Raw genomic sequence first — 21,379 nt, 5'->3', positions numbered from 1 at the left:
TCTGGGAGGGCCTAGAAATAGGTCTTGCATCCGTTGGCTTCCCAAAATACTGTAATTGACTTTATTAATTTGTGTTTATTTTATTACTTTATACATTTACTTTTTTTTATTTATTTTACAGAATATACAGGCAACACAGAATCATTTAGCACATTTGAGGAGTCATGCAGTCATGCAGTTATGAAAACTTTTTTTCAAGGGTCAAACATGATATTTCGAGAGCAAGTTAGTTTACTTGAGTTTACTTCTGATGAAATATGAGGAATTTTCCCTCGTCATCATTTCACAGACATTACCCTGCTGCGTTGCCCCATTTTCAATCTAGATAGGATAGCCTACATAAAAAGTCAAACAAATGTAGGCTAAATTATATTAGTTGTACAGTAATCAACTAGAAATACGCAACTATCTCAAAGAGTGTAGTCTAATTTAGGTATTTATATTATGTTTTTGGTTTTTAACTACAGGGTATGCATCAACATGGGTTATACTAAAATAGGAGCATGCTGTCAACTGGATTTTCTTTACTCCCTTCACGGTTGATGACGTGTCTGCCTTGAGGATCACAGATTGAAAACATCACCAGTTCCAGGACAGGACCAGCATTACTGAGTGTGAGCTGTGGACAGGCCGGGCCAGATTGATGAGTGGAACGTATTTGGTCGTATGTTGTTTCTACGGAGGGCTGGGGTAACAACACATTATTCTTCCTCTTCTCTTTCTGTGTCGTGCTCGGTACCGTTAGGAGCAGGTTAGGAGGCTTGGATGGCAATGCGAGGACAATGGGGACCCATAACTTCAGTGTGGGATATATGTCTGGAACAAGACAATTTAACGTTACTTGTTATAACGATGTAACATCGTGTGATATATATCACAAAACTGACCGACGTTAAATGCGGAAAACATCGTCTTGAAAAGCGGGCGACGTTATAAGGAACTGATGGGAACTGTTCATAGCTAACGTTAACTTCACGTTAGCCTTATCAATTCGGTAATGTTCTTCTTAACTGTTAATTTCTGGAACTGCATTCAGGAGGTGATGTCTTCCAAAGAAACTCTTTTCGTGGATCCAGCAAGCAAGTGTTTATGAGACTGAAACAAATCAACAAATCGTCTTGTCTTTATTGTTTTGACTGACCTCCCAACAGAGTCAACACATCATTCTGTGGTGTCCTAGCTAATGTTAATAGCGTTAAATATTTCTCCATGATTTGTACAAAGCTACGATTAGGCATAGAATAGGAAGATCGCTCCTTATAAGAGAACATTCGTTGTGCTTCGTAAATGTAATGTATGTTAGTGTAACGAATTTGATGCGGCATATCATCTTGTTTTGGGGTGCCCCTGTGTCACCCCCATTGTTTACCTGGTCGTAGTCCAAATAATAACAAACAAAGGTGAAGTTGGAGTGACACTGGGAGCTTTGCGTATTTCCCCTCTCTTCAAAAAGGACTTCAAAGCGGTCTTTGATACAGTGCTTTTGACAGAGCGTTGCGAAGCTGACCCAGGTGTGCCATGCGTCTCTCATCTTTCCTCGCCGTATTCCGGCCTGCCCTCCCCCTCATCCTGGGGCTTTCTTTGGGCTGCAGCCTGAGTCTGCTGATGGTGTCATGGACTCAGGGGGACACGGAGGAGACCTGTGGTGATGAGCTTGGGAATGGAGGTTTGTTTGCCGGCGGTCATTTGGGAGAATCTCAGGATAACCTGGCGGGTGGAGCTGGAAACGAAGACTTCCAGCCACGTATTGTGCCCTATCACAAGGACCCCAACAAACCACACAAGAAAGTTCTCAGGTGAGTTATTTGCTAGTAGACTACATTAAACACTAGGCTATCAATTGAAAGGGCAGTGCACTATAGTAGTCCATGAGTGTTATAGACTCAGCAAGATATCTTTCATAAAGTATTCTGAAGTTTCAGCACTTTATGAGAACGGAGATAGACCTAAGTGTGAAGGCCCACAGAGACACTACACTACAGTATTCATTGGGCTACACAATCTTATAGTGGGGTCTAATGCACTGCCTGCAATTGGATGCCGTTTCAGTAGACTTGAATGCCATTTCAACATTATCTCTACAGCTCTGCTGCAGGCTATTGAATATCCACAGTAGATCCTATTAAGAGCTGCTGGTTACTATATACATTTAAACCCACTTATCTAAATAATCTTCTTAAAATAATGTTAGTCTGGCAGAATTCTTATGAACCTTAATCATTTTATCAACTTAGCCATTCTTTCATTGACTCCCCACAGGTAAAGTTCTAGAATATGTGCAAACATGGACAATTTGGAAGAATTATGACTGGGGTTGACTGGGGTATTCATCATTTCTTTAGAAAGGATGTTTGTTTGGTCATACAGGCCATTCTGACATGTGTGTGTTTTATTATGCTTCCTTTCGGCATTTATCAAAGTACGGCCATCATCTTTTCAGACCTATGTAGAACATGGCCCTCAGCAAAGCATAGTTAGAAATAAAGAAGCCTTTTCAGGGAAGACAGTAAACAGCCGTTAGGCTGTGTTGAAAATGTCTTGCAACATTAGCAAAACCCAGGGAGCTACAATTTCCCAACAAAAACGGTTGACATGGTCAAATTTTGAAGAGACTCCAGCCTAATGTCCTCTTTACTCTGTCTGTACCGTCTCATTTTAATCTGATTACCACCTCAAAACGGGATGAGCCCCTTTTAGTATGCCTATTGTTGTAATAGTCTTATAGAGTTAAAAAGGACATTATCAACTCCAGGACGAAAACATAAGCTTACATGAAAACTGCATCCCTTTGTCTTATATTTTTCAGTATCCAAAATTTGTAAAGACACCATCAACAAATATTGCACAAGATTGATATTTGTGAGTTTAGACATAAATGTTTAGCTGTTGCAGATGGTCTGTTAGGCACAGAGGTGGAACATCAAGCCCACTGATATGCTTTCAAATAGAACCATTTGGATGCCTGTGGATGAGAAGCCTTTTACAGTTAGGGTCTGCCGCATTGTTTTGAGACTGTCTGCTGCTGTGTTCATTTTCAGAAATTGTTTTTGTAAAAACACGCTTTTATGTGGACTCGGGATACGAATTTTAATGTGTTCCAGGTCAAATGTATAGACTGGATACTAGACAGTAAGAGTAACCCCCAGGGTATTTTGTGTCAGCCATAATCTTTAGAAGAGGTTCTTCCGGCGCTGGATATTTGGGCCAGCTGCATTGTGTTGCTGATCCATTCACCATAAAAAAACACAAGCACATGAAAATGAATGAGAAAATCAATCCAGTGACTTATGAAGTCAAAGATCACAAAGCAGGACTTAATAACATAATACAGTGTGACTCTGATGTGGAGTTCCCTCAGGCATGACATCAAAGTATTTGATCATAATCACATAAACATGGTATTAATTCCCCTTGTTTGTATTTTTGCCTTCCCTTCCGGATCAGGACGCGCTATATCCACACGGAGCTGGGCATCCGAGAGCGCCTCCTGGTGGGCATCCTGACGTCCCGCGCCACCCTGAACACGCTGGGCGTGGCGGTGAACCGCACAGTGGCGCACCACTTCCACCGCACCTTCTTCTTCACGGGCCTGCGTAGCGCCAAGGCGCCGCACGGCATGTCGGTGGTGACGCACGGCGATGACCGGCCTGTGTGGCTCATGTACGAGACGGTGCGCCACCTGCACCAGCACCACGGCAACGACTACGACTGGTTCTACCTGGCGCAGGACGACACGTACACGCAGGCTGAGCGCGTCATGGAGCTGGCGGGCCACCTGAGCGCCGGCCAGGACCTGTACATGGGCCGTGCCGAGGAGTTCATCGGCGGCGACGAGCGCGCGCGCTATTGCCATGGTGGCTACGGTTACCTGCTCTCACGCAGCCTGCTGGCCCGCCTGCAGACGCACCTGGACTCCTGCCGCAATGACATCCTCAGCGTCAGGCCTGACGAATGGCTGGGCCGCTGCATCATCGACTATCTGGGTCTGAGCTGTGTGGAGGTGCACCAGGTGAGGCTTTGGGGATTAGTGGCACTTTAATGTATCTAGTGATTTTATACAGAATTAGATCTTGTGAGGGTTGGTTCTGGTGTATTATAATTACGTCTAGAAAAAACAATCGAAATGTACTTCTTCTTCTATCTCAAGACTCTCTTACTATAGCCTTTAGTTTAGAGAAAATTGATATCTGTGATAATACTTAAAAGTGCATGCAGTGTACTTTGAAGACCATTGTTCTCTCTTCTCAAATAGCTTATTGTCTTCTGGCATCATTTTGCAAAGTTGCCGTCTCTGAACAATTTACTCACCGTCACCGAGTGTGTGTTGGGTTTTTTCCATTTGTTAGACTGAAACTGAAACAGTTGGTCTGAGCCAGCTGGAAGCCCTTTAAGACATATACAAGACTGTTTCACTGTACTTCACGTCATCTGGTGCTCTGCTCTCTGCTTCTTACTTTCACTTAATGAAAGGCCCTTATGTTGCTTTTGCCTAAAGTTATGAGTTCCTGTACATTCTGAGGTCTTCTGTACCTTGTGTTCTCTAAAGCTGGGATGAGACTTGAGGTTCCCTAATTAGAGAGTCCACTACAGTGACCTCCTGACTCAGACTGCCTCCCGACTTAACCACTACTGCTGTGCACCTGAGATTCATTACCAGACTTCTCTGACAGTAAAAGCCCAGGGGTGTTTGTTTCTACTTTTCCACCATGGTGGTGATGAAACGTCATAGACATTTTTTATAAGGCTCCCCTGTTAAGGCAGCATGCATATAAACCAGTCTCTGCATCAACCACGTCAGGGTTTGGGGCCGGAAATAAAGCAACACCCATGCTCTTGCATGAGGCACAAGGGTTGTTCCACCACTTCCACTTTACAGTGTGTCACCAATCCAGGACTATAGAGTCACACAGCCCTCGTTGTTTTCCCTGTGGATTACCGCTGTCTGGACTAGCCTGTAGTGGGACATTTAGAGAAGGGGTGAGGTAAGGAAGCAGAAAAGATAAATCCACATACGCCAATAATGTGGCTAATACTAATACTATTAATATTGTCTAGTGAGGCAAATAGTATGCATATGCCCTCTCGGAGCATGCATAGATACTGAAACTGATGGATAAAGAAAGCCATAAACAACAGCAATGTATTGCTGTATACAGCACTTTTTAAAACTTTTAATGTGACATGAGTAATGGGAAATCTCTCTCAAAATGTACTGTACATTTCCCCAGCACTGCACATATTGTCTAATAAACCCCTCATCGGTAGAGCCCTCGGTAGAGCCCTCATAAGCCCTCATCGGTAGAGACGTACCAAGTGTGTCATTATGGTGTTATAGCTGGTTTATGTGGTAGCTGCGTATTTCCCCTGAGCTCATGAAATGTCGGACTGACACTAGACTTTCCAGTGCTGGAGTGCTTGTTTCTGCGCAGTGCCAGCCAGTATGGCGAGGCTCCGCCGTGTTTACTCTGTCTGCATTCCGTCTGATTCATGGTCCCCTTCCCTCCGAAAGTGCTCGCCTCGCTTCGCTCGTCTGATGAGCCCACGCTGAGCTGGACCGGGGGAGCGGTGCAGAACCCCAGGCAGGGCTGACACAGGCCATATTTCAAGCAGGGTTTGCCGTGAGCGGCACTCACCCATCACTGAGAACGCTTTCGCCTCGCCTCTTCTCTCGCTCACTCTCCCTTGTCCACGCTCCATTTGGAGCTGATATCTCTCTCTAGAAAGTCGGTGTGGTGGGGTGCAAGCGGATGTCTTGTCATTTATTTGAAAATATCTGCTCTGCTGCTACAGTTAACTGTCCCATTTTGCAATCATTGTGTTAGATTGATGAGTAGAAGATTAGATGTAGGGAAAAATGATAAAACAGTTTCACAGTGAAATATGCAAGTCAGACAAGATCTTTTGTTAATATAATATTAATATAATATAATATATACCGGTATATACAGTGTTTCCCATTCATTGACTAATCTGTGGCGGGACGCCACGAAATAAAAATCGGCCGCCACAGATGAATATTCTATGATTAATTTAATTTAATTTAATTTAATTTCAATTAAATATAAGGTCAAATCCTTGCATTGCCATTGAGCTGCGCTTTTTACGCACGCAGCCTTTCCTTGCCCCGCTCTCTCTCGTAGCCCGCTGCCCCTCCTCTACGTGCATTTAACAAAATATTCACGATTGTTGAAGGATTGTTGTTGCCACATAGAAGCATTGCATAGAAGACGTCTGGCTAAATTGCTATTAAATCCACTTAGCATCGTCACCATGCTGCAAAACTGCTGCATTGAAGTGAACTCTGCTAAGGTCTTATCACAACATAGTAGGCTACATCTAAGAGACTAAGAGTTAAGTTAGACTAAGTTAAGTTATGAAATCAAGCAGTATCTCAAAGTTAACGTTAGAATACTGTTTGGATGTCGAATTTAGCATGCTTAGCCTACTTACAGCTGCTTGTCAATTTCGTTGAAGGGCTCATTTTATTGACTCTGGCACTGAATGTTTGCCAAATCCCGATGTAAATGGAAAAGTGTTTTCCAAAATTCAAAAGTGCTTGTCCCAAGGAGAAGTACGAACCTTTAGTTTAACTATGTAGAAAACGTTATGAATTGCATCCATACATCAGCAGCCTTTCAACTGTGTTACAATTGTAAGGGTTCCCTCAAACGTCTTAAAGTGAGAGGCACTCAATTAGACCTATACACTACCAAGACGATCTTAATACACCCCACGTTGTCAAAGTCAGCTACCGCCACAAATTGAATCCAATTCTGTGGGAAACACTGATATAATATTTGTTAATATTTGGAGAAACTGGCTGGGCTACTTCGAAGAGACTAAACCCAGGGATGACCGGAGCAATCAGAGAACTTGTTTTATTATGGTGCACAATCAACTGACGTTTCGACGCACTGCGCCTTCCTCAATATTTGTTAATATAAAATAATTTAGCACAAGTTGTATCAATGTAGTGTTAAATTTATTACACATAAACTTGAGACTACATGTTGACATAACTTAACTTAGTCAGCAGCAGGATGGCTTGCTTGGGAAAAGTTGAGTGAACAAATATTTTTTACAGCCCTGTAAGCTACAGTTGGTAGTCCTTTTGTTCCTAGAAAAGTTCCTTGAGCACTTCTCTTTCTTTTTTTTTACACAGGAGATGACGTACCGTTACTTTGAGCTCCGTAAGAACGCCGACCCCGAGCGTGAGGACAGCCCACAGTTCAAGAACGCCTTCACCGTGCACCCGGTGTCCGAGCCAGGCCTGATGTACCGCCTGCACAAGCGTTTCAGCCAGATCGAGCTGGACTGGACCTACACTCAGATCCAGCAGCTGCAGGTGAGTCCCAAGAGTCTCAGGACCATCTCCTCAGTATCTGGACACAAGAGAGGTCTTCCTCAGATGTCAGTATTTTGCCCACATGGTCTATCTAAAGCAGTATTTCACAAAGTGTGGTCTGGGGACCACTGGTGGTCCGCAAGCTATCCCAAGTGGTTTGCGAGCAGACGTGGTAAAATATAATATAGATGAGTTGTTTGCAATATTGAACCAACTTGTATGTAAATCCAAACAGTTCTGCAACACTGCCTATGTAAGGTATGCCAGTTTAAATTCTATGAATCCTCTGACACAATAAGCAAGATGCAAAGACAATAAGCAAGGTGGTTCAGTGAGTAGGCCTATTGTGTAATATACTGTTGAAGTAAGTCTACTCTTTTTTTTAATCTAGGTGGTCTGTGAGTTTTTTTTTAATTGGTTAAGTGGTCCTTGATCTGAAAAAGTTTGAGAAAAGTTTGAGAACACTGATCTAAAGCCTCCTCCACTTGAAGTCAACCCCAGCCTCTTCGGTCTCATCTCGTCAAAAATACATTGGATTAACTGGATAGAACAGCTGAAGTTTGACAGTGTCACCGGTATTCAGGTCTATTCAATGCGGTCAACTCACTAGCTTAAAATTATACATGAGGCATTATATATAATAGGACCTGATCCAGGTATAGTCTTGTTGAAGATTGCTGAGGTTTGCTGAGATTATAGAAATGTGGGACAATCTTGCTGATAGCGGTTCACTTTTTTGTTCAGTCAGCCATGACATTCCATGAGCCTTTGGAATGTTTGCCCTAAGCTGAGATCCTTGAGGGTTTACTGGGGCGGCAGAGTTAGTCTGTGAAAAGCCAGCTCTTCCTCTTCTCTGCTTTCCTGAGCTATGTATGAACATGCTCTGCTGTTTAAATGGAATTAATGAAGGGAAGTATAAGGGTGCATGGGTTAGAGTGTAGGTAGCTGTAAAAAGTCTAGGTAGGTAAGGCCAATATAAAAAAAATGTCCTATGATGAACAGCAGTTGTTGATTGGATATCTTCATGCTGTGTACAAAGTTGTCCACAGAACTGCATCAGCCTCAATGCACTACCACAATGTTGTTGCAACGTTTACATATGGGTTACATTTAGATTTTGTCAAACCTTAGTCACCCATGAGGCGTCAGCCAAAAGAAAGTCTGGCCAGTGGCCACGTTGTGGGACAACAGGGACAACAGGGACTTGATTCAGTGTCTCAGTCGTATGCAACACTAAGCATAGTGAAAACATTCTCATGTGTAAAAAAAAAAAAAAAACATTCTCAACTATACTGTGAGCTTATTGGCTTTAGCAGACACTACGGTGTCCTCCCCTTCAAAATGGGAGCCGTCCTGGAGGCCAGCAGTCAGTGGAGCTCCTGCCAGATTTATTGGCTGGGCTCAACCCACACAGAGGCTGACACACACACACACACACACACTCCCACTCGGACGCCACTCTGGCTCTCGCGCCAGTGCTCGTTATGGTGTCACCGGGCGGCAGGAAATGAGGGGATGATGTCTCCAGAGGAACAAGTCGTGTTTAATGGTAGGGTCAGCCCCCATGACTGCACTGCGCCAGGCCAGGCGGCCAGCTGGCGTGTCAAACCGGCAGGAGCGGCCTAATAATGTCCTCTCAGTCAGTGCCGACGCCACTCACCAGCAAGGCCCTAAATGTGTGTGTGTGTTTGTGTGTGTGTGTGTGTGTGTGTGTGTGTGAGAAAAACAACACATTTTGCTTGCTAATCAACAACACATGACTCAAGACCAACAAAATTATGGTTGTTAAAAAGGTCATAAAATGGGGTCGATTGTTCAAAGTTGTGTTAACGATTATGCAAGAAACATTAAGTCCACGAGAGCTCTTTCACTGACTGTTTTGCTTTAGTTACGCCTCCTGTTTTCCGTACCATTTTCTGTGCATTTTGATGACTGTACTTATGCAGTGACTATGCAAACAGCTGCAGATTTAAACAGGGCCACAGCACTCTCTTTCATCCTGTACTGTTTACAGACTTCACAGCTGCTCTGCTGCCATGGATTAGTCCTATCTGGCAGCCCACAAAGTACAGTATGTACCTACATAGAGGATACAGTATAGCGCTGTATTTACACATTCTAATGGTGGATAAAGCAGTGGCCCACAACATGTCCAAATTCAATGTGGCACAGTCTTCATTTGTGTTTCACTGGTATGATATTGTTCATACTATAACTAATTGATAAGTGAATTGAAAACCATGAAGCACTACCTCCCACAAAATCCCATGGCTTCTACAAACCGTTACAAAGCAGGTTTGCTTAACTTAGCTTAGTCAGCAGCAGGATGGCTTGCTTGGGAAAAGTTGAGTGAACAAATATTTTTTACAGCCCTGTAAGCTACAGTTGGTAGTCCTTTTGTTCCTAGAAAAGTTCATTGAGCATTTCTCTTTCTTTTTTTACAAAGCAGTACAATTACTTTTGGTACATTTAGTTTTGTCTATCAGTGATAATGATAGTTGTGATAGGCTCTCCTTAATATGGGTGTTTTTTTTGTAATTGGATGCTCAAGCAGGGGCGATGTGTATTTTAATACTTATAGTTACTATTTAGTTACGATATAGTTTAATAAATAGTTTCTGTCTTGTCTCCCTGCTGTCTAGGCTCAGATCAGTAACCTGAGTGAGCTGACCCCCGAGGGCAAGGCTGGCGCCACGTGGCCCGTGGGCATCAACCCGCCCTTCCACCCCAAGACCCGCTTTGAGGTCATCAACTGGGAGTACTTCACCGAGGACCACATCTACTCGTGCGCCGACAGCGCGCCCAAGTGCGAGCTGCGCGGTGCCGACCGCGCCGACGTGAGCGCCGTCCTCGAGACGGCCGTGGAGCGCCTCAACGAGCGCTACCAGCCTCAGCTGCGCTTCAGCAAGCGTCGACTGCTCAACGGCTACCGGCGCTTTGACCCCACGCGGGGCATGGAGTACCAGCTGGACCTGGCGCTCGAGGCCTACACGCAGAAGGGCCACAGCCAGGTGATCGCCAAGCGCGTGGGCCTCCTGCGTCCGCTCAGCGCTGTGGAGATCATCCCCATGCCCTACGTCACGGAGGCCACGCGCGTACAGGTCAGTTCGGGTTCAGGTCACTTTATTTGTAAATGAATTTAATTTGCAGCAAATGTCTCCTCATTCGTAGACACACATTTGGAACAACACAGGCACTTAACACACGTCATTCATCTTTACACGCATTTTACTGGCAAGTCAGTGACACATACTGAAACTACTCAATGGTCTAGTCATTTCTAAATGTTTTAAATAAGACTAGATAAAATAATGAAATTAATAAATAAAACCACTCCGAAGCACTACTTGTACAATGTTGCTATGACTTATTCATCTGTGTTATGTCTGGTGGAACAAAATGTTGTATTATTTTGTTTCATGTTTCATTCTTGTTTTTGTATCATTAAGGTCATCCTGCCGGTGACAGCGCGTGAGCAGGACTACGTGGGCAACTTCCTGGGCCGCGCGTGATGAAGCTGGCGCTGGACCACATGCTTGTTAGCGTGCTACTCGCCTTCCTGTTTGTCTACGACCCGTTCGATGCGCAGCGCGTCAGCCAGACGGACGTGTTCGCCGGCGCCAAGGCCATGATTGGCGAAGTGGAGAAGCGTTACGCCGATGTCAAGATCCCCTGGATCAGCGTCAAGACCGAAGTGCCCTCGCAGGTCAAGCTCATGGACATCATCTCCAAGAAGCACCCAGTGGACACGCTCTTCTATCTGGCCAGCGTGTGGACCGAGGTCAACGCCGACTTCCTCAACCGCTGCCGCATGAACGCCATCAGCAACTGGCAGGTCTTCTTCCCCATCCACTTTCAGGAGTACAGTCCGGCGCTGGTCTACCGCGACCAGCAGCCCTCGGCCTCCTCCTCCTCGTCGCTGGGCTCGGACACGCTCCACGACGGCCACTTCGACCGGCACGTCTTCGAGGAGGCCTGCTTCTACAACGCCGACTACATGGCGGCGCGCACCAAGATGGCCGCCGACATCCTGGACAACGACGAGCTGCTGGAGAGCATGGACGTGTACGACGTCTTCGTGCGCTACTCGGGCCTGCACGTGTTCCGCGCCGTGGAGCCAGCGCTGGTGCAGAAGTACGTGCGGCGCACGTGCAACCCGCGCTTCAGCGAGGACATCTACCACCGCTGCATGCTCAGCAACCTGGAGGGGCTGGCCTCGCGCTCGCACCTGGCCATGGCGCTGTTCGAGCAGGAGCAGGCCAACAGCACCTAAGCTTACCTGGGACACACCTGACCCCCCCTATCCCCCTCCCCACTCTCAACTTGAGGGTCAAACTGACTTGCTTGGTGTTTTCCCAGACAATCTGACCTTATTCTGACATTAACTGGTGAACTTAACTTTTCCTAAGCTGGAAGGAGTCAGGCGATGCCATGAACACAATTCCCTCCGGCAGACTTGTACGCCGGGGTGGGGATGCGGAACTTGCCAACAGTACAAGTTTTCTGCTGTACTTTAAGCACATATTTCAATGTTGGAATGACCAGGGACGGCCTAAACTAAGTTGTTTCAGGCCATGTCATGATAATGTATGCTCACTGTGCCAGTGAAGAAGCTGCCTTCTCCTGCTGTACTGTGGGGATGGGGGTGATCGATGGCCAAGGTCAGCCATGTTTATCAGACCTTCCTTAATGCTGTGAGACAGCCCTGAGCCTTTGGATGTGTCTTTTATGTACCTGATTGTATGAAGTTTGAAATGAAGCCATGTCTTAAAAATGTAATAAAGAAGGACAATTAATCTGAATCTGTGCGATGTGTGACAAATAGTGAGTCACTAGAGACTTTCATTTGATATTGTTACCATAACTCTTCATGTTTTCTGTTACCTCAGTATGGATTCTGTATAAGCTCAGCAGGATGTTTACTTCAGGCAATAATTAAATAATGAATAATTAATTACACTACTGCTACATTTACATTAATTCATTTATCAAACATTTTCATTTAAATCAAATTAAAATATAGCTATTCATTTTCTTGGTGAAATTGTATGCATATTGGTAGAGTAGACATGAATGAGTCAATTGTACATATCGTATAGCGCCATACCTTTGGGGATTGGGCCTGTAGGGAGTCACACCGTCTTGACTGGGGTTTGTAGGGAGGGCAGGAGTGACATGCAGGACCAGGGGCTTTGATAAGTGGTTCTGGCCTCTCTGTTGTCAGACTGCTACTGGAGACATGCCGTCTCCCTCCCCGGCTCGCGCCCGGGGCCAATTCAATTTCCTGTGTTTGCACAGATGGGGTTCAATGGAAGGGCCGCGTGAAATATTGCTCTCTGCAGCCCCCCCCAGCCTCAGAGGTACAGACGCACAGCAACACATGCATTCAAGCTAAATTGAATTCAGCACATAATTGAAAAAAACATGAGTTATCCGTTAACTGTCTTCAGTTTTACTGCCTCGAATAATTCACTGATAAGAGAACCATACCTGTGTAGGATAATGGTATGTCACGTCAACCCATAGTACCACTTTGTGACCTCATATAGGACAATCACTTGATAGTAATTCATTTCTCAGCTTGTCAGGTCATCCTTGACATCAAAACTAAGCTTCACATGAGAAGGTTTCATTGCATACCGCTGTGTTAAATTTCTATCACACCTCTGGCTGTGAGCTGTCGGCAGACGTTAGCTGATGGGAGCAGAGAGGAGTGAACTTGTGTGGTTTTCACAGAGTGCATTCCTCAGACTGAGTGCTTCTGCAGAGCTGTGTGAGTGTGCAGAACTGTATGAGTGTGCCTTGGAAGCGCTGTCTGCACAGTATGCCTTACATAGAGTATCTTACCAGGCCTGCCAGTGACATGTTTACCACTTCTGTATCACACACAATGTCCTTTTCACAAATGCACACACACACATGGTCTATTCCTGGCTGTCTCTCCTATCATCTACTTTCTTCCTGTATTATTTATTGGTAGAACTCAACTCACACTCAAAGTATCTCTTGTAACTCCCTTTTGCCTGCTCAAGTCTCTCTTTCTCTTTAATTTTTCCTCCATCTCCCCCTCTCCTCTCCAAGTTCACAGACTCCCACCTTCCCCCGGTCCCTTCATCTCTGTTGCTTGCTCTCACTCCCACTCCCTCTAGGGTAGCGGGGCCTCCCAGCGCCAGGCTGAAATTCAGTGCACATGTGTCTGTGGGGAGATTAGAGTGGAGGCTGCGCAGAACGTCTAGCATCTATAGCCCGAGCAGCCTGCCGGCGCGCTGGCTTGGTTCCAGTGGAGGGAAAAGTGAACCGTTTTCCTACTGCGGTTCTCAATGACTCCCTTCACACATCACCCCCTCTTCTTTCTCTCTCCTTTCTCTTTAAGAGTTTTGAGAGAATGAGTGATTAACAGCAGAGAGCCGAAAGCTAGTGGAGAACAAACCCCTCTGTTAAAGACCTCATTCCTCGCCTCTCTGCTGTTATTTGTTGCTGTGGACGGTGGATTTGGACTCGAGTGAGTGTGGCAGGCAAAGCAGGGACAGGGAGTGAGGTGATTGAAAGGGTCTCTGTGTGCGAGGTAGACTGGGGGCGGTGCTGGGGTGTTGGACGGACATGTTGCCCACCAGAGAGAAGACTTCCACCTGCCTCCTCACAGCAAGAGAGCGGCACACAATACAGAGCCTGTCTGAGCGCAAGGGTATGGCGTGTATGTGGAGAGGCCTGCCAGAGAGAAGTGGAGCTTTCTCCAGTGGAGGTGTTGCTGTTTATACACATGGGGCAAAAATAAATGAGGGAACATTACGGCAGCCCAATGAGAGAGAATACATTACAGTCTGTGTCAAGTCCAGTTAGGTATGTTTTGATTTAATAAATGTTACAAGTTCTTAAACCTGTTAAATCTAAATCAAATAGTCAACAAGTAAGTTTAGATCAATATAATCTCAATATTAGATGTGGATAAATACATATTTTTAATAATTAATTTAGATAATTTAAATATAAAATCAGTTTGTTCCATTACCTTATCTACCAACTTTATAGCAACACGTCAATGATCAGCCGTGGTGGCACTACTTTATCAGACATACTGGTTTATGACTCGGTCTCAAGAGAAAGTTTGTATGTTCAGTGTAGTTTATTAATTCACTTTCACTCTTTGTGAGGTTGGCTGTTTATTGTTAACCCAAATAACTCCCTCCCCATCTGAAAATGCTGACCTCATCAACCCATAGAGCATTTCATCTGTTGATCAGATGACTTGCCACAAGATGGCAGCACCACACTAAAAAACTGAATTGGGGATTTCAAGGGAAACCAAATTATGTTAAAGGATTGGTATGCTTAGACCGTCAGATATTCCTATTCCAAGTACCCTGTAATACCACAGCAGTCTGTATTGATAATAAAGAAAAAAACTGTTTGACTTGACATGTTGGACTATCACCGCAATACAGCACAAGACATCCACATCTTTCCATGATTATGGGCTTATCCGTAGGCCACACACACACTCACAAATAAAGACATCAGACCATACTTATTTCCAGCTTTTTTGCATTTACAAACTTTGGCAAGCGCTTATTTATTGACATCCAAGCTGTCTGACAGTGACAAAAAGTCATAGCTGTTCCTTCACTTGGTTTTCTCTTTGCTGACAGTGGATGAAGGTGATGCTTGAAAAAAAAAAAAACAGTTTTCAGTGAGACATTCGAGTCTGGTAAAAAATTAAGAAAGAGAATGCTACCTCAGGCCTTTCTGACACTAGGTTAGGACTAGCGTTCTCCTTTAGCGTGGTAGAACCTCTGCATTTCTTCCCTCTGACAGTAAAATATAATTACACCTGTTTACTGTATGTCTGGAGGGATCAGTGCACTCACACCTCTGTATTTCTCAAAGACCTGCTTTAACTCACCATGACATCAGGGACTAAGGGTCACTTGACGCTTGTAAAGGAGAAAAGGTTTCAAATGGTGGAGTGGAGTCCAACACGTTGTCAGTGTGTAGAACAGACCATGTGCATGGCAGCTGTCTAGGAAAGCCACCTGAACAGCACCAGCTGAGCCGTGGCACCTGCACTCCAACAGTAGACTCTTGTGGTTTAATGTGTTCATTTGCAACGCTGATAACAATCTAGTGGTGGAGAGACTTCTCTCTGGAGCACTGGTGCCAGGCAGGCCACTATCCACTGTCCAATATAAAGCTTTAGGGGCAGGTTGTCATAGCAACTGCCTCAGAAGTTATCAAAATGGGCTGTGACATATTCTGGATAAATGGTGGGAATCTTTTTTCTTCTTCTTACTAATGAGTGGGATGGCAGGGGATGGTTTTGTCCATGCAGCATGCATTAGTTTTAAACAAATCTTTTAAAAACCTTCCATTTCAATCAGTTCAATCTTATCAAAAGTAAGATCAATGAATGATGAAAGTGCCAACATTAACAACTTAGGGGAATACTCAGGCAACAGTAGAGAATATGGGCACAGCTGAAACATCCAATGAGATGCCAAGCTGCTGTCAAGTCATACCCCTTTTCTGCCAGACGAGTAGGGAGACGAGGGCTAGGACCCGGCATGCTAAAAAAACAACCCAAAAGAAAACTCCACCAGATCAAGACCGGGTTTAACACGGATGCTATCGTTGTATGTCAGCAAAGAAGTGTCCTCTCTCCTCTACTCAACCCCAAACACAAAAAGCGTTCCTTTTAAACTTCAAACTACTTCCCACCCACCCACCATACCTCCCACCCCTTCACACACAAAACTGTACAGTTGTCATCCTACAGTGTAAAATGTCTATATTTACATATTACATTAAAAAAGAGAAATAACATCCGTCGTGGTTTCATCCAACACTAGGTGTAACAGTGGCTCATGATTGTTCCGTAACTATGCTTCTGTTCGGAGTCCACATCTGGAGTCCATTCCCTTTGGTGACTCCTCTATTTTAACAGAATGAGGAAATTCTGGTGCAGGCTGTTTCTGTGACACAAATCAATCCAATGTCAAGTACAACTAAAAGGCAAACACAAACTTTCTTTGAAAGAAAAAAAAAGTCACAAATAGTCAGTCATTTCATAACGGGGCCTCTGAAATTGGCAATGAAACCCATGTCCAACAACAGGACATATCAGTGGATACATTACATGTGTTGAGTCATTGACATAAAAGGAGCACATTTGCTTTTTCATGCAGTTGTGTAACTTGTTTTCTGACAAGGTTTTCACCCAAATATGGGAGTGAACCTATGGAATATATACATAACACACCCTGACAGTTGCTTTTGCGTACATCTTCATTCCACCCTGTTTCACCTGATTGTTCCCCATCACAGTTCCATTCAAAGCATAACAACTATATCCCACTTCACACAACAATCGTCCTTACTAGACCTTATAGTGTGCTCCACGCCTTACACGTAACAACAGCAGTGCAACACCATGTGAAGAACGTCTAAGGTAAAGAAAAACAGACTATTTACAGTAAGTAACTAACATTTGCTCCACATGTGGTTTGCATTTTGAGTGTGGCAATGTACCTTGACTGTAGTTTTACTCCAGAGAAGCAATGCTTAGTCATATCCTTCAGACACACAACAAGGAGCTTTTGTGCACTAGTTCGGGCACAGCTTTTCTCTACATTTGGTTAGGTAACAAAGAATGGGCTGAAACAGAAGGTGACATGATGTGTCCTTCACCACCTCCATGCTAAATCTCTGGGTATTAATCAATACTGCATCTTATCTCAATATATTAAATATTAGTAACATGACTTCATGATTTTACATTACTTAAGTCAATTTTTAAAAATTACAATCAAATACAATTTAAAACTATGGTTCCCATTTCTATCCCAAGAAGTATTGATACTTAAACAAGAAATGATGTCTACCCATTTTAACAGTTACAGGAGAACCAATGAATAATCCTTCCATTAAAGCTGCCTGATTTCAAATACTTAATTAAGAGATTTTAAATGACTTCAGTTTTTCATTTTTAAAGAACCATGACCATAAAATCATGCTTCTTGGTGTTAAAAAAATACTTGAATACAAACACACAGAGCTTACTGCTCACAATGTAAAAAATAACACTCAAATGGCTGGAGCCCAAAACACTTGAAATGTGGGGGCCTCATTTGAACTACCCACCAGCAATAAAAACAAAGAAGAGATGCTTTCTGGAAGATGAGGCTCCAGTATAGCCAACTGAACAGATGGCTCCATGTTCAGTTCCTTTGTAGGCATCTGTTTGGATCTGTCCTCAAGCATTTGAGACCAGGTGGCCAAAAGCATGCTGTTGGCTTGAGCCGCATCTAAAGACTTGAACTAGAGACATGGCACTGGGACCAACTGGACTTAATTGGTTAGGGGTTGGGAGGAAACGGATGCAGTGTTCTCTGGCAGGCCTGCTGTGGCAACAGTTACAACAGGCAGGCAGGCCTTGTGTGGGCACCGGTCAAAGGTGATCGCAGGTGTATGCACCAGCTGGTGATGTTCCCTCCCACACACGTTAGAACATCAGACAACAGATCCAGGCAGCAGAGGAAACAGATGGCAAACATGAGGGAGGCCTGTGTATGGCAAGGGGGAGGGGTGAAAGGTGAAAGGTGAAAGGTGGGGGGTTGAGGGTCAGGCTTAGGTGTTCCTCAAGGCCAGTGCCTGTTCCAGCTCCTGTCTCCGCTGTTGAATCTGTTCATGAAGGAAGAGCAACACCACATTTTATATACATATAGCAGCTATTCTCTCTGGTCTGAGGATTTCTGCTTAAATACATAACAGTACATACATGTTGAAATGTTATTGAACATATACTGTACATCCGCAATATCCTCTATTACTACCAGGCCGTAATATTTTATCACAATTTATTGTCACCAATTTATTGTCATCAATAGATTTATTTCTGTTGGACTGTGCTACACGGAGTAAAAGAGATCATATGTTTATTGTTTGAAAAGTTTATATCAGAGAATGAGGGTTCCATGGAAGTATCCCAGTGTGTAGTAACATCTGGGTGTTGGAGCACATCTCACCTTTGAGTAGAAATAGCGGCTAACAGCCTCCTGTGTCCAGGGCTCCTGGTAGAACTCTGCCCTCCTCTCCTCTTCCGGGTTACCCACAACATCAGTCATCAGCTGCAACCAAAGGCACACATTCAGTCAATACAACCCTTTACTCCCCCAGAGTCAATGACCATTCGGCAGTCTCATCCCAGCTCAATCAGGTGTAAGCATAATTAGTGTCTATGAAGAACCTTTTCACGATAAAGAACCTGTGAGTAGAACCTTTTCTGGATACTCAGAAGAGAAACACATCTCCTACATTCTAAACCAAGCCTGTAATGATAATGTTCCCCCATGGTAGGTATTTGCAAGTAGACAAACTGGGAAATACAGCCAGCATTTTGCTCTGTGGAGCCTAATGTACCTTAAGGTCTCTGCTCTGGGACTTGAGCCAGTCCTGGATGTAGCCTTTGGGGTCCCTGGAGAAACTGAGCATGAAGTCCCTCTGGATCTTCAGCTGGTTGATGGACTCAATGGTCTCATGGATCTGAAATATTAGACACATTACTCTAGACACATTAGTCTGTCTTCTGAAATATAGAGACTGAAATATGTTTGCATATAGGTCTGTACATAGTCATGAACAAGCACATTACTACAAGTCAACGGTATATCATTTTTACAGTTCTAAATGCACACGTAAAACAACAATATGATATACCCTTAAATACGAATGTAGAAAATTGGAGCATCTAGCAAAAACAAACAAAAGTGGGCATGTTGGAATACCCATGATCCTCCATAAATTTCACAAAAGTGCTAGTGTGACTCTGATAGGATCATGTTCTGCATTACTGAGGGCGAACGGTATTGATCGCTCTATTGAACAGCCCAATTCTCTAGAGGGATGATTATTGGGTGTTTCCAGATGACCTGCTGACACCTACCTTGTTGTCCAGGGAGGCGATCTCCTGCTGATTAGCTGTGGAGAGGAGGAAGCTGCTCATCTGAGCTTTCAGGGGGTCCTCCACCTCAACATCAATATCGTAACACGCCGTCTTCTTCTGGTCATTAGGGTCCACACTGCAAAAAATATGAAATAATGAATGGTCCCAGACTTGTGCCAGGAATACACAGCGGTGTGTCTAAAAACGAATGAATACAAGTAACAACAAAACTAATGAATAAAAACGAATTTCTAACTAACTAATTACTAATCGCTCCACAGTAAAACTCGCTGTCCATTCATTAACATTGTGAATGAAAGGATTTGACTGACCTGATGACGTGGTTGATGACTATGGGGTCAGGGGGCAGCAGCAGATTGGTGAGGCGCTGAGGAATCTCTGAGAACTTGAGCCGAGGGCAGTCAAATATCTGACCAGAGAGAACACAGGTTAGCATTCACTCACAAAGTCAGACAAGCAGTCAACCATCACTGTTTAATTACAGCATAGGAGTAGCGAATGCCCCACAGGGCGCAAGGTCATTCTGTCCATGAAGGGAATTGTTGTTTTGAGTCAGTAATACATGCTATCGATAGAGGATAAACCCTTGGTAAAAGTGAGTCACTCTACGTACCACACAACCTAACATAGATCCTGCTTAATCAGGCAACACATTTGACTTCATGTGCTAATAAGTTTCAATTCTATTTAAATATCTGATCATTTTGCTGGTTGTAGGTTGAGAGTATACTCAGTTGAGAGCACAAAGTTGACTTATGAGAGCTAAGAACATATCATGGAATGCTACCAAACCCTCTACATGACTGTACACACCTGCTGGAAGTACTTGTCACAGTTGATGTACTCCTTATCGTGGGAGTCCTGGAGCTTGTTGGTCTTCACATACTGCCAGAGGGCCTGGATGATGCAGGACCGGGTCTGCGTGTGGATGCCCAGCAGACGAGCCAGCCGCGGGTCTAGTTTAAACTGGGGAGGCTATGGAGGACAGACACATCAAATGCTATCAAGCACATAGCTGCCTGTCTACATGCCTCACAAATCAGACAGTGTTGTATTTTAATATGCAGTGAATGACACACCAACAGACCAGGAATGTCTGTAGATGCCTTTAGGCTGCATTATATAAAACGCATAGGATCTGCTGTTGCTTAGGACATGTTGCACTGAGGGCTTTTGAAACCCAATGGAAGACTGTTGTTTCTACTGAGTCTGCTGCACATGGGTAATGTCCATGCTGGCTAGCCCCCGGCTCTGGTGTCCTCACCTGGTAGTCCAGCATCAGCAGCAGGGTGCAGCGTACGCTCACGTCCCCCGGCCTCTTCACCTGGAAGCCGTCCGTCTCCTGGGTGGTGGGAGTGCGATGCCACTGTGGGCAAACACAGGTACGTGGTCAGTACCAGGCAGAGACACAGGAGCACAATCACAGACAAGGCTACATAATGCAAATGTGCATTTGGCCCTGAAAATCATTCTAAAACTTCTAATCCTTTATCATCCTAAAACATGTCTTATTGCTAGTATACTGCAGACATACTCTCTCTCTCTCTCTTTCTCTCTCTAACACACACACACACACACACACAAACAGACACACACACACAAACAGACACACACACACACACACACACACAGGCAGGCGCACATACACACACACACAAACATAGGCAGGCGCGCGCACACACACACACACACACACACACACACACACACACACACACACACACACACACACACACATACACACACTTTAATACCATATTGTCACAAAGCCCAGTCTTTCCTGGCAACACTCACCATTCTCAACTAATTGGATGGGCCATAAGGATGGAAACATAGAACAAAAGAAGAGACCAGGATAAGGACTGTGGGGAAGGTGGGTTGATTTGACCTCTGACCTACACATGAAAGTGCTCAAACCCAGGGAGCATAGTGCTCATGGGCCAGTATGCTCCATAGCCAGTCATTAGCCCTGGGCATTGGCGGCAGGGGAATTGCACTTGCCTTCTGATGCTAACTGCTAGCTCATGTGAGCACGTAGGCAATGCAGTGCATGCCAGATTGTAAAGCGGTTGCTGCCT

At 44.5% G+C, this 21,379-nt stretch overlaps 2 protein-coding genes across 8 annotated transcripts in view; one reads left to right on the top strand and one right to left on the bottom strand.

Moving 5' to 3' along the window:
- Window positions 1-538: 538 nt before the first annotated feature.
- On the top strand, window positions 539-11,988 carry chpf2 (chondroitin polymerizing factor 2). Its single transcript, XM_048267061.1, is given in 6 exon segments — window positions 539-1,796; window positions 3,445-4,009; window positions 7,163-7,345; window positions 9,988-10,446; window positions 10,795-10,849; window positions 10,852-11,988. Coding segments are annotated over 6 exon segments (2,307 nt in total). The 5' UTR covers window positions 539-1,518; the 3' UTR covers window positions 11,619-11,988.
- A 2,882-nt stretch (window positions 11,989-14,870) lies between these two features.
- Window positions 14,871-21,379, bottom strand: part of smarcd3b (SWI/SNF related, matrix associated, actin dependent regulator of chromatin, subfamily d, member 3b) — a 42,962-nt gene continuing 36,453 nt past the window's right edge. For 4 of the 7 annotated variants that reach the window (XM_048266188.1, XM_048266184.1, XM_048266186.1 and 1 more), the window contains 8 exons: window positions 21,096-21,104; window positions 20,566-20,667; window positions 20,115-20,276; window positions 19,613-19,710; window positions 19,281-19,416; window positions 18,758-18,880; window positions 18,364-18,465; window positions 14,871-18,019 (listed from right to left, as the gene is read on the bottom strand). In XM_048266188.1, coding sequence (XP_048122145.1) covers window positions 17,966-18,019; window positions 18,364-18,465; window positions 18,758-18,880; window positions 19,281-19,416; window positions 19,613-19,710; window positions 20,115-20,276; window positions 20,566-20,667; window positions 21,096-21,104 — 786 coding nt within the window. In that variant the 3' untranslated portion in view covers window positions 14,871-17,965. The remainder of the gene's footprint in view (window positions 18,020-18,363; window positions 18,466-18,757; window positions 18,881-19,280; window positions 19,417-19,612; window positions 19,711-20,114; window positions 20,277-20,565; window positions 20,668-21,095; window positions 21,105-21,379) is intronic. The other 3 variants (XM_048266185.1, XM_048266187.1, XM_048266190.1) reach the window with 1 other exon arrangement.

This window comes from Alosa alosa, chromosome 16 (assembly GCF_017589495.1).
Source record: "Alosa alosa isolate M-15738 ecotype Scorff River chromosome 16, AALO_Geno_1.1, whole genome shotgun sequence".
Taxonomy (NCBI): domain Eukaryota; kingdom Metazoa; phylum Chordata; class Actinopteri; order Clupeiformes; family Clupeidae; genus Alosa; species Alosa alosa.
This window is presented reverse-complemented; position numbering and strand designations above follow the sequence as displayed.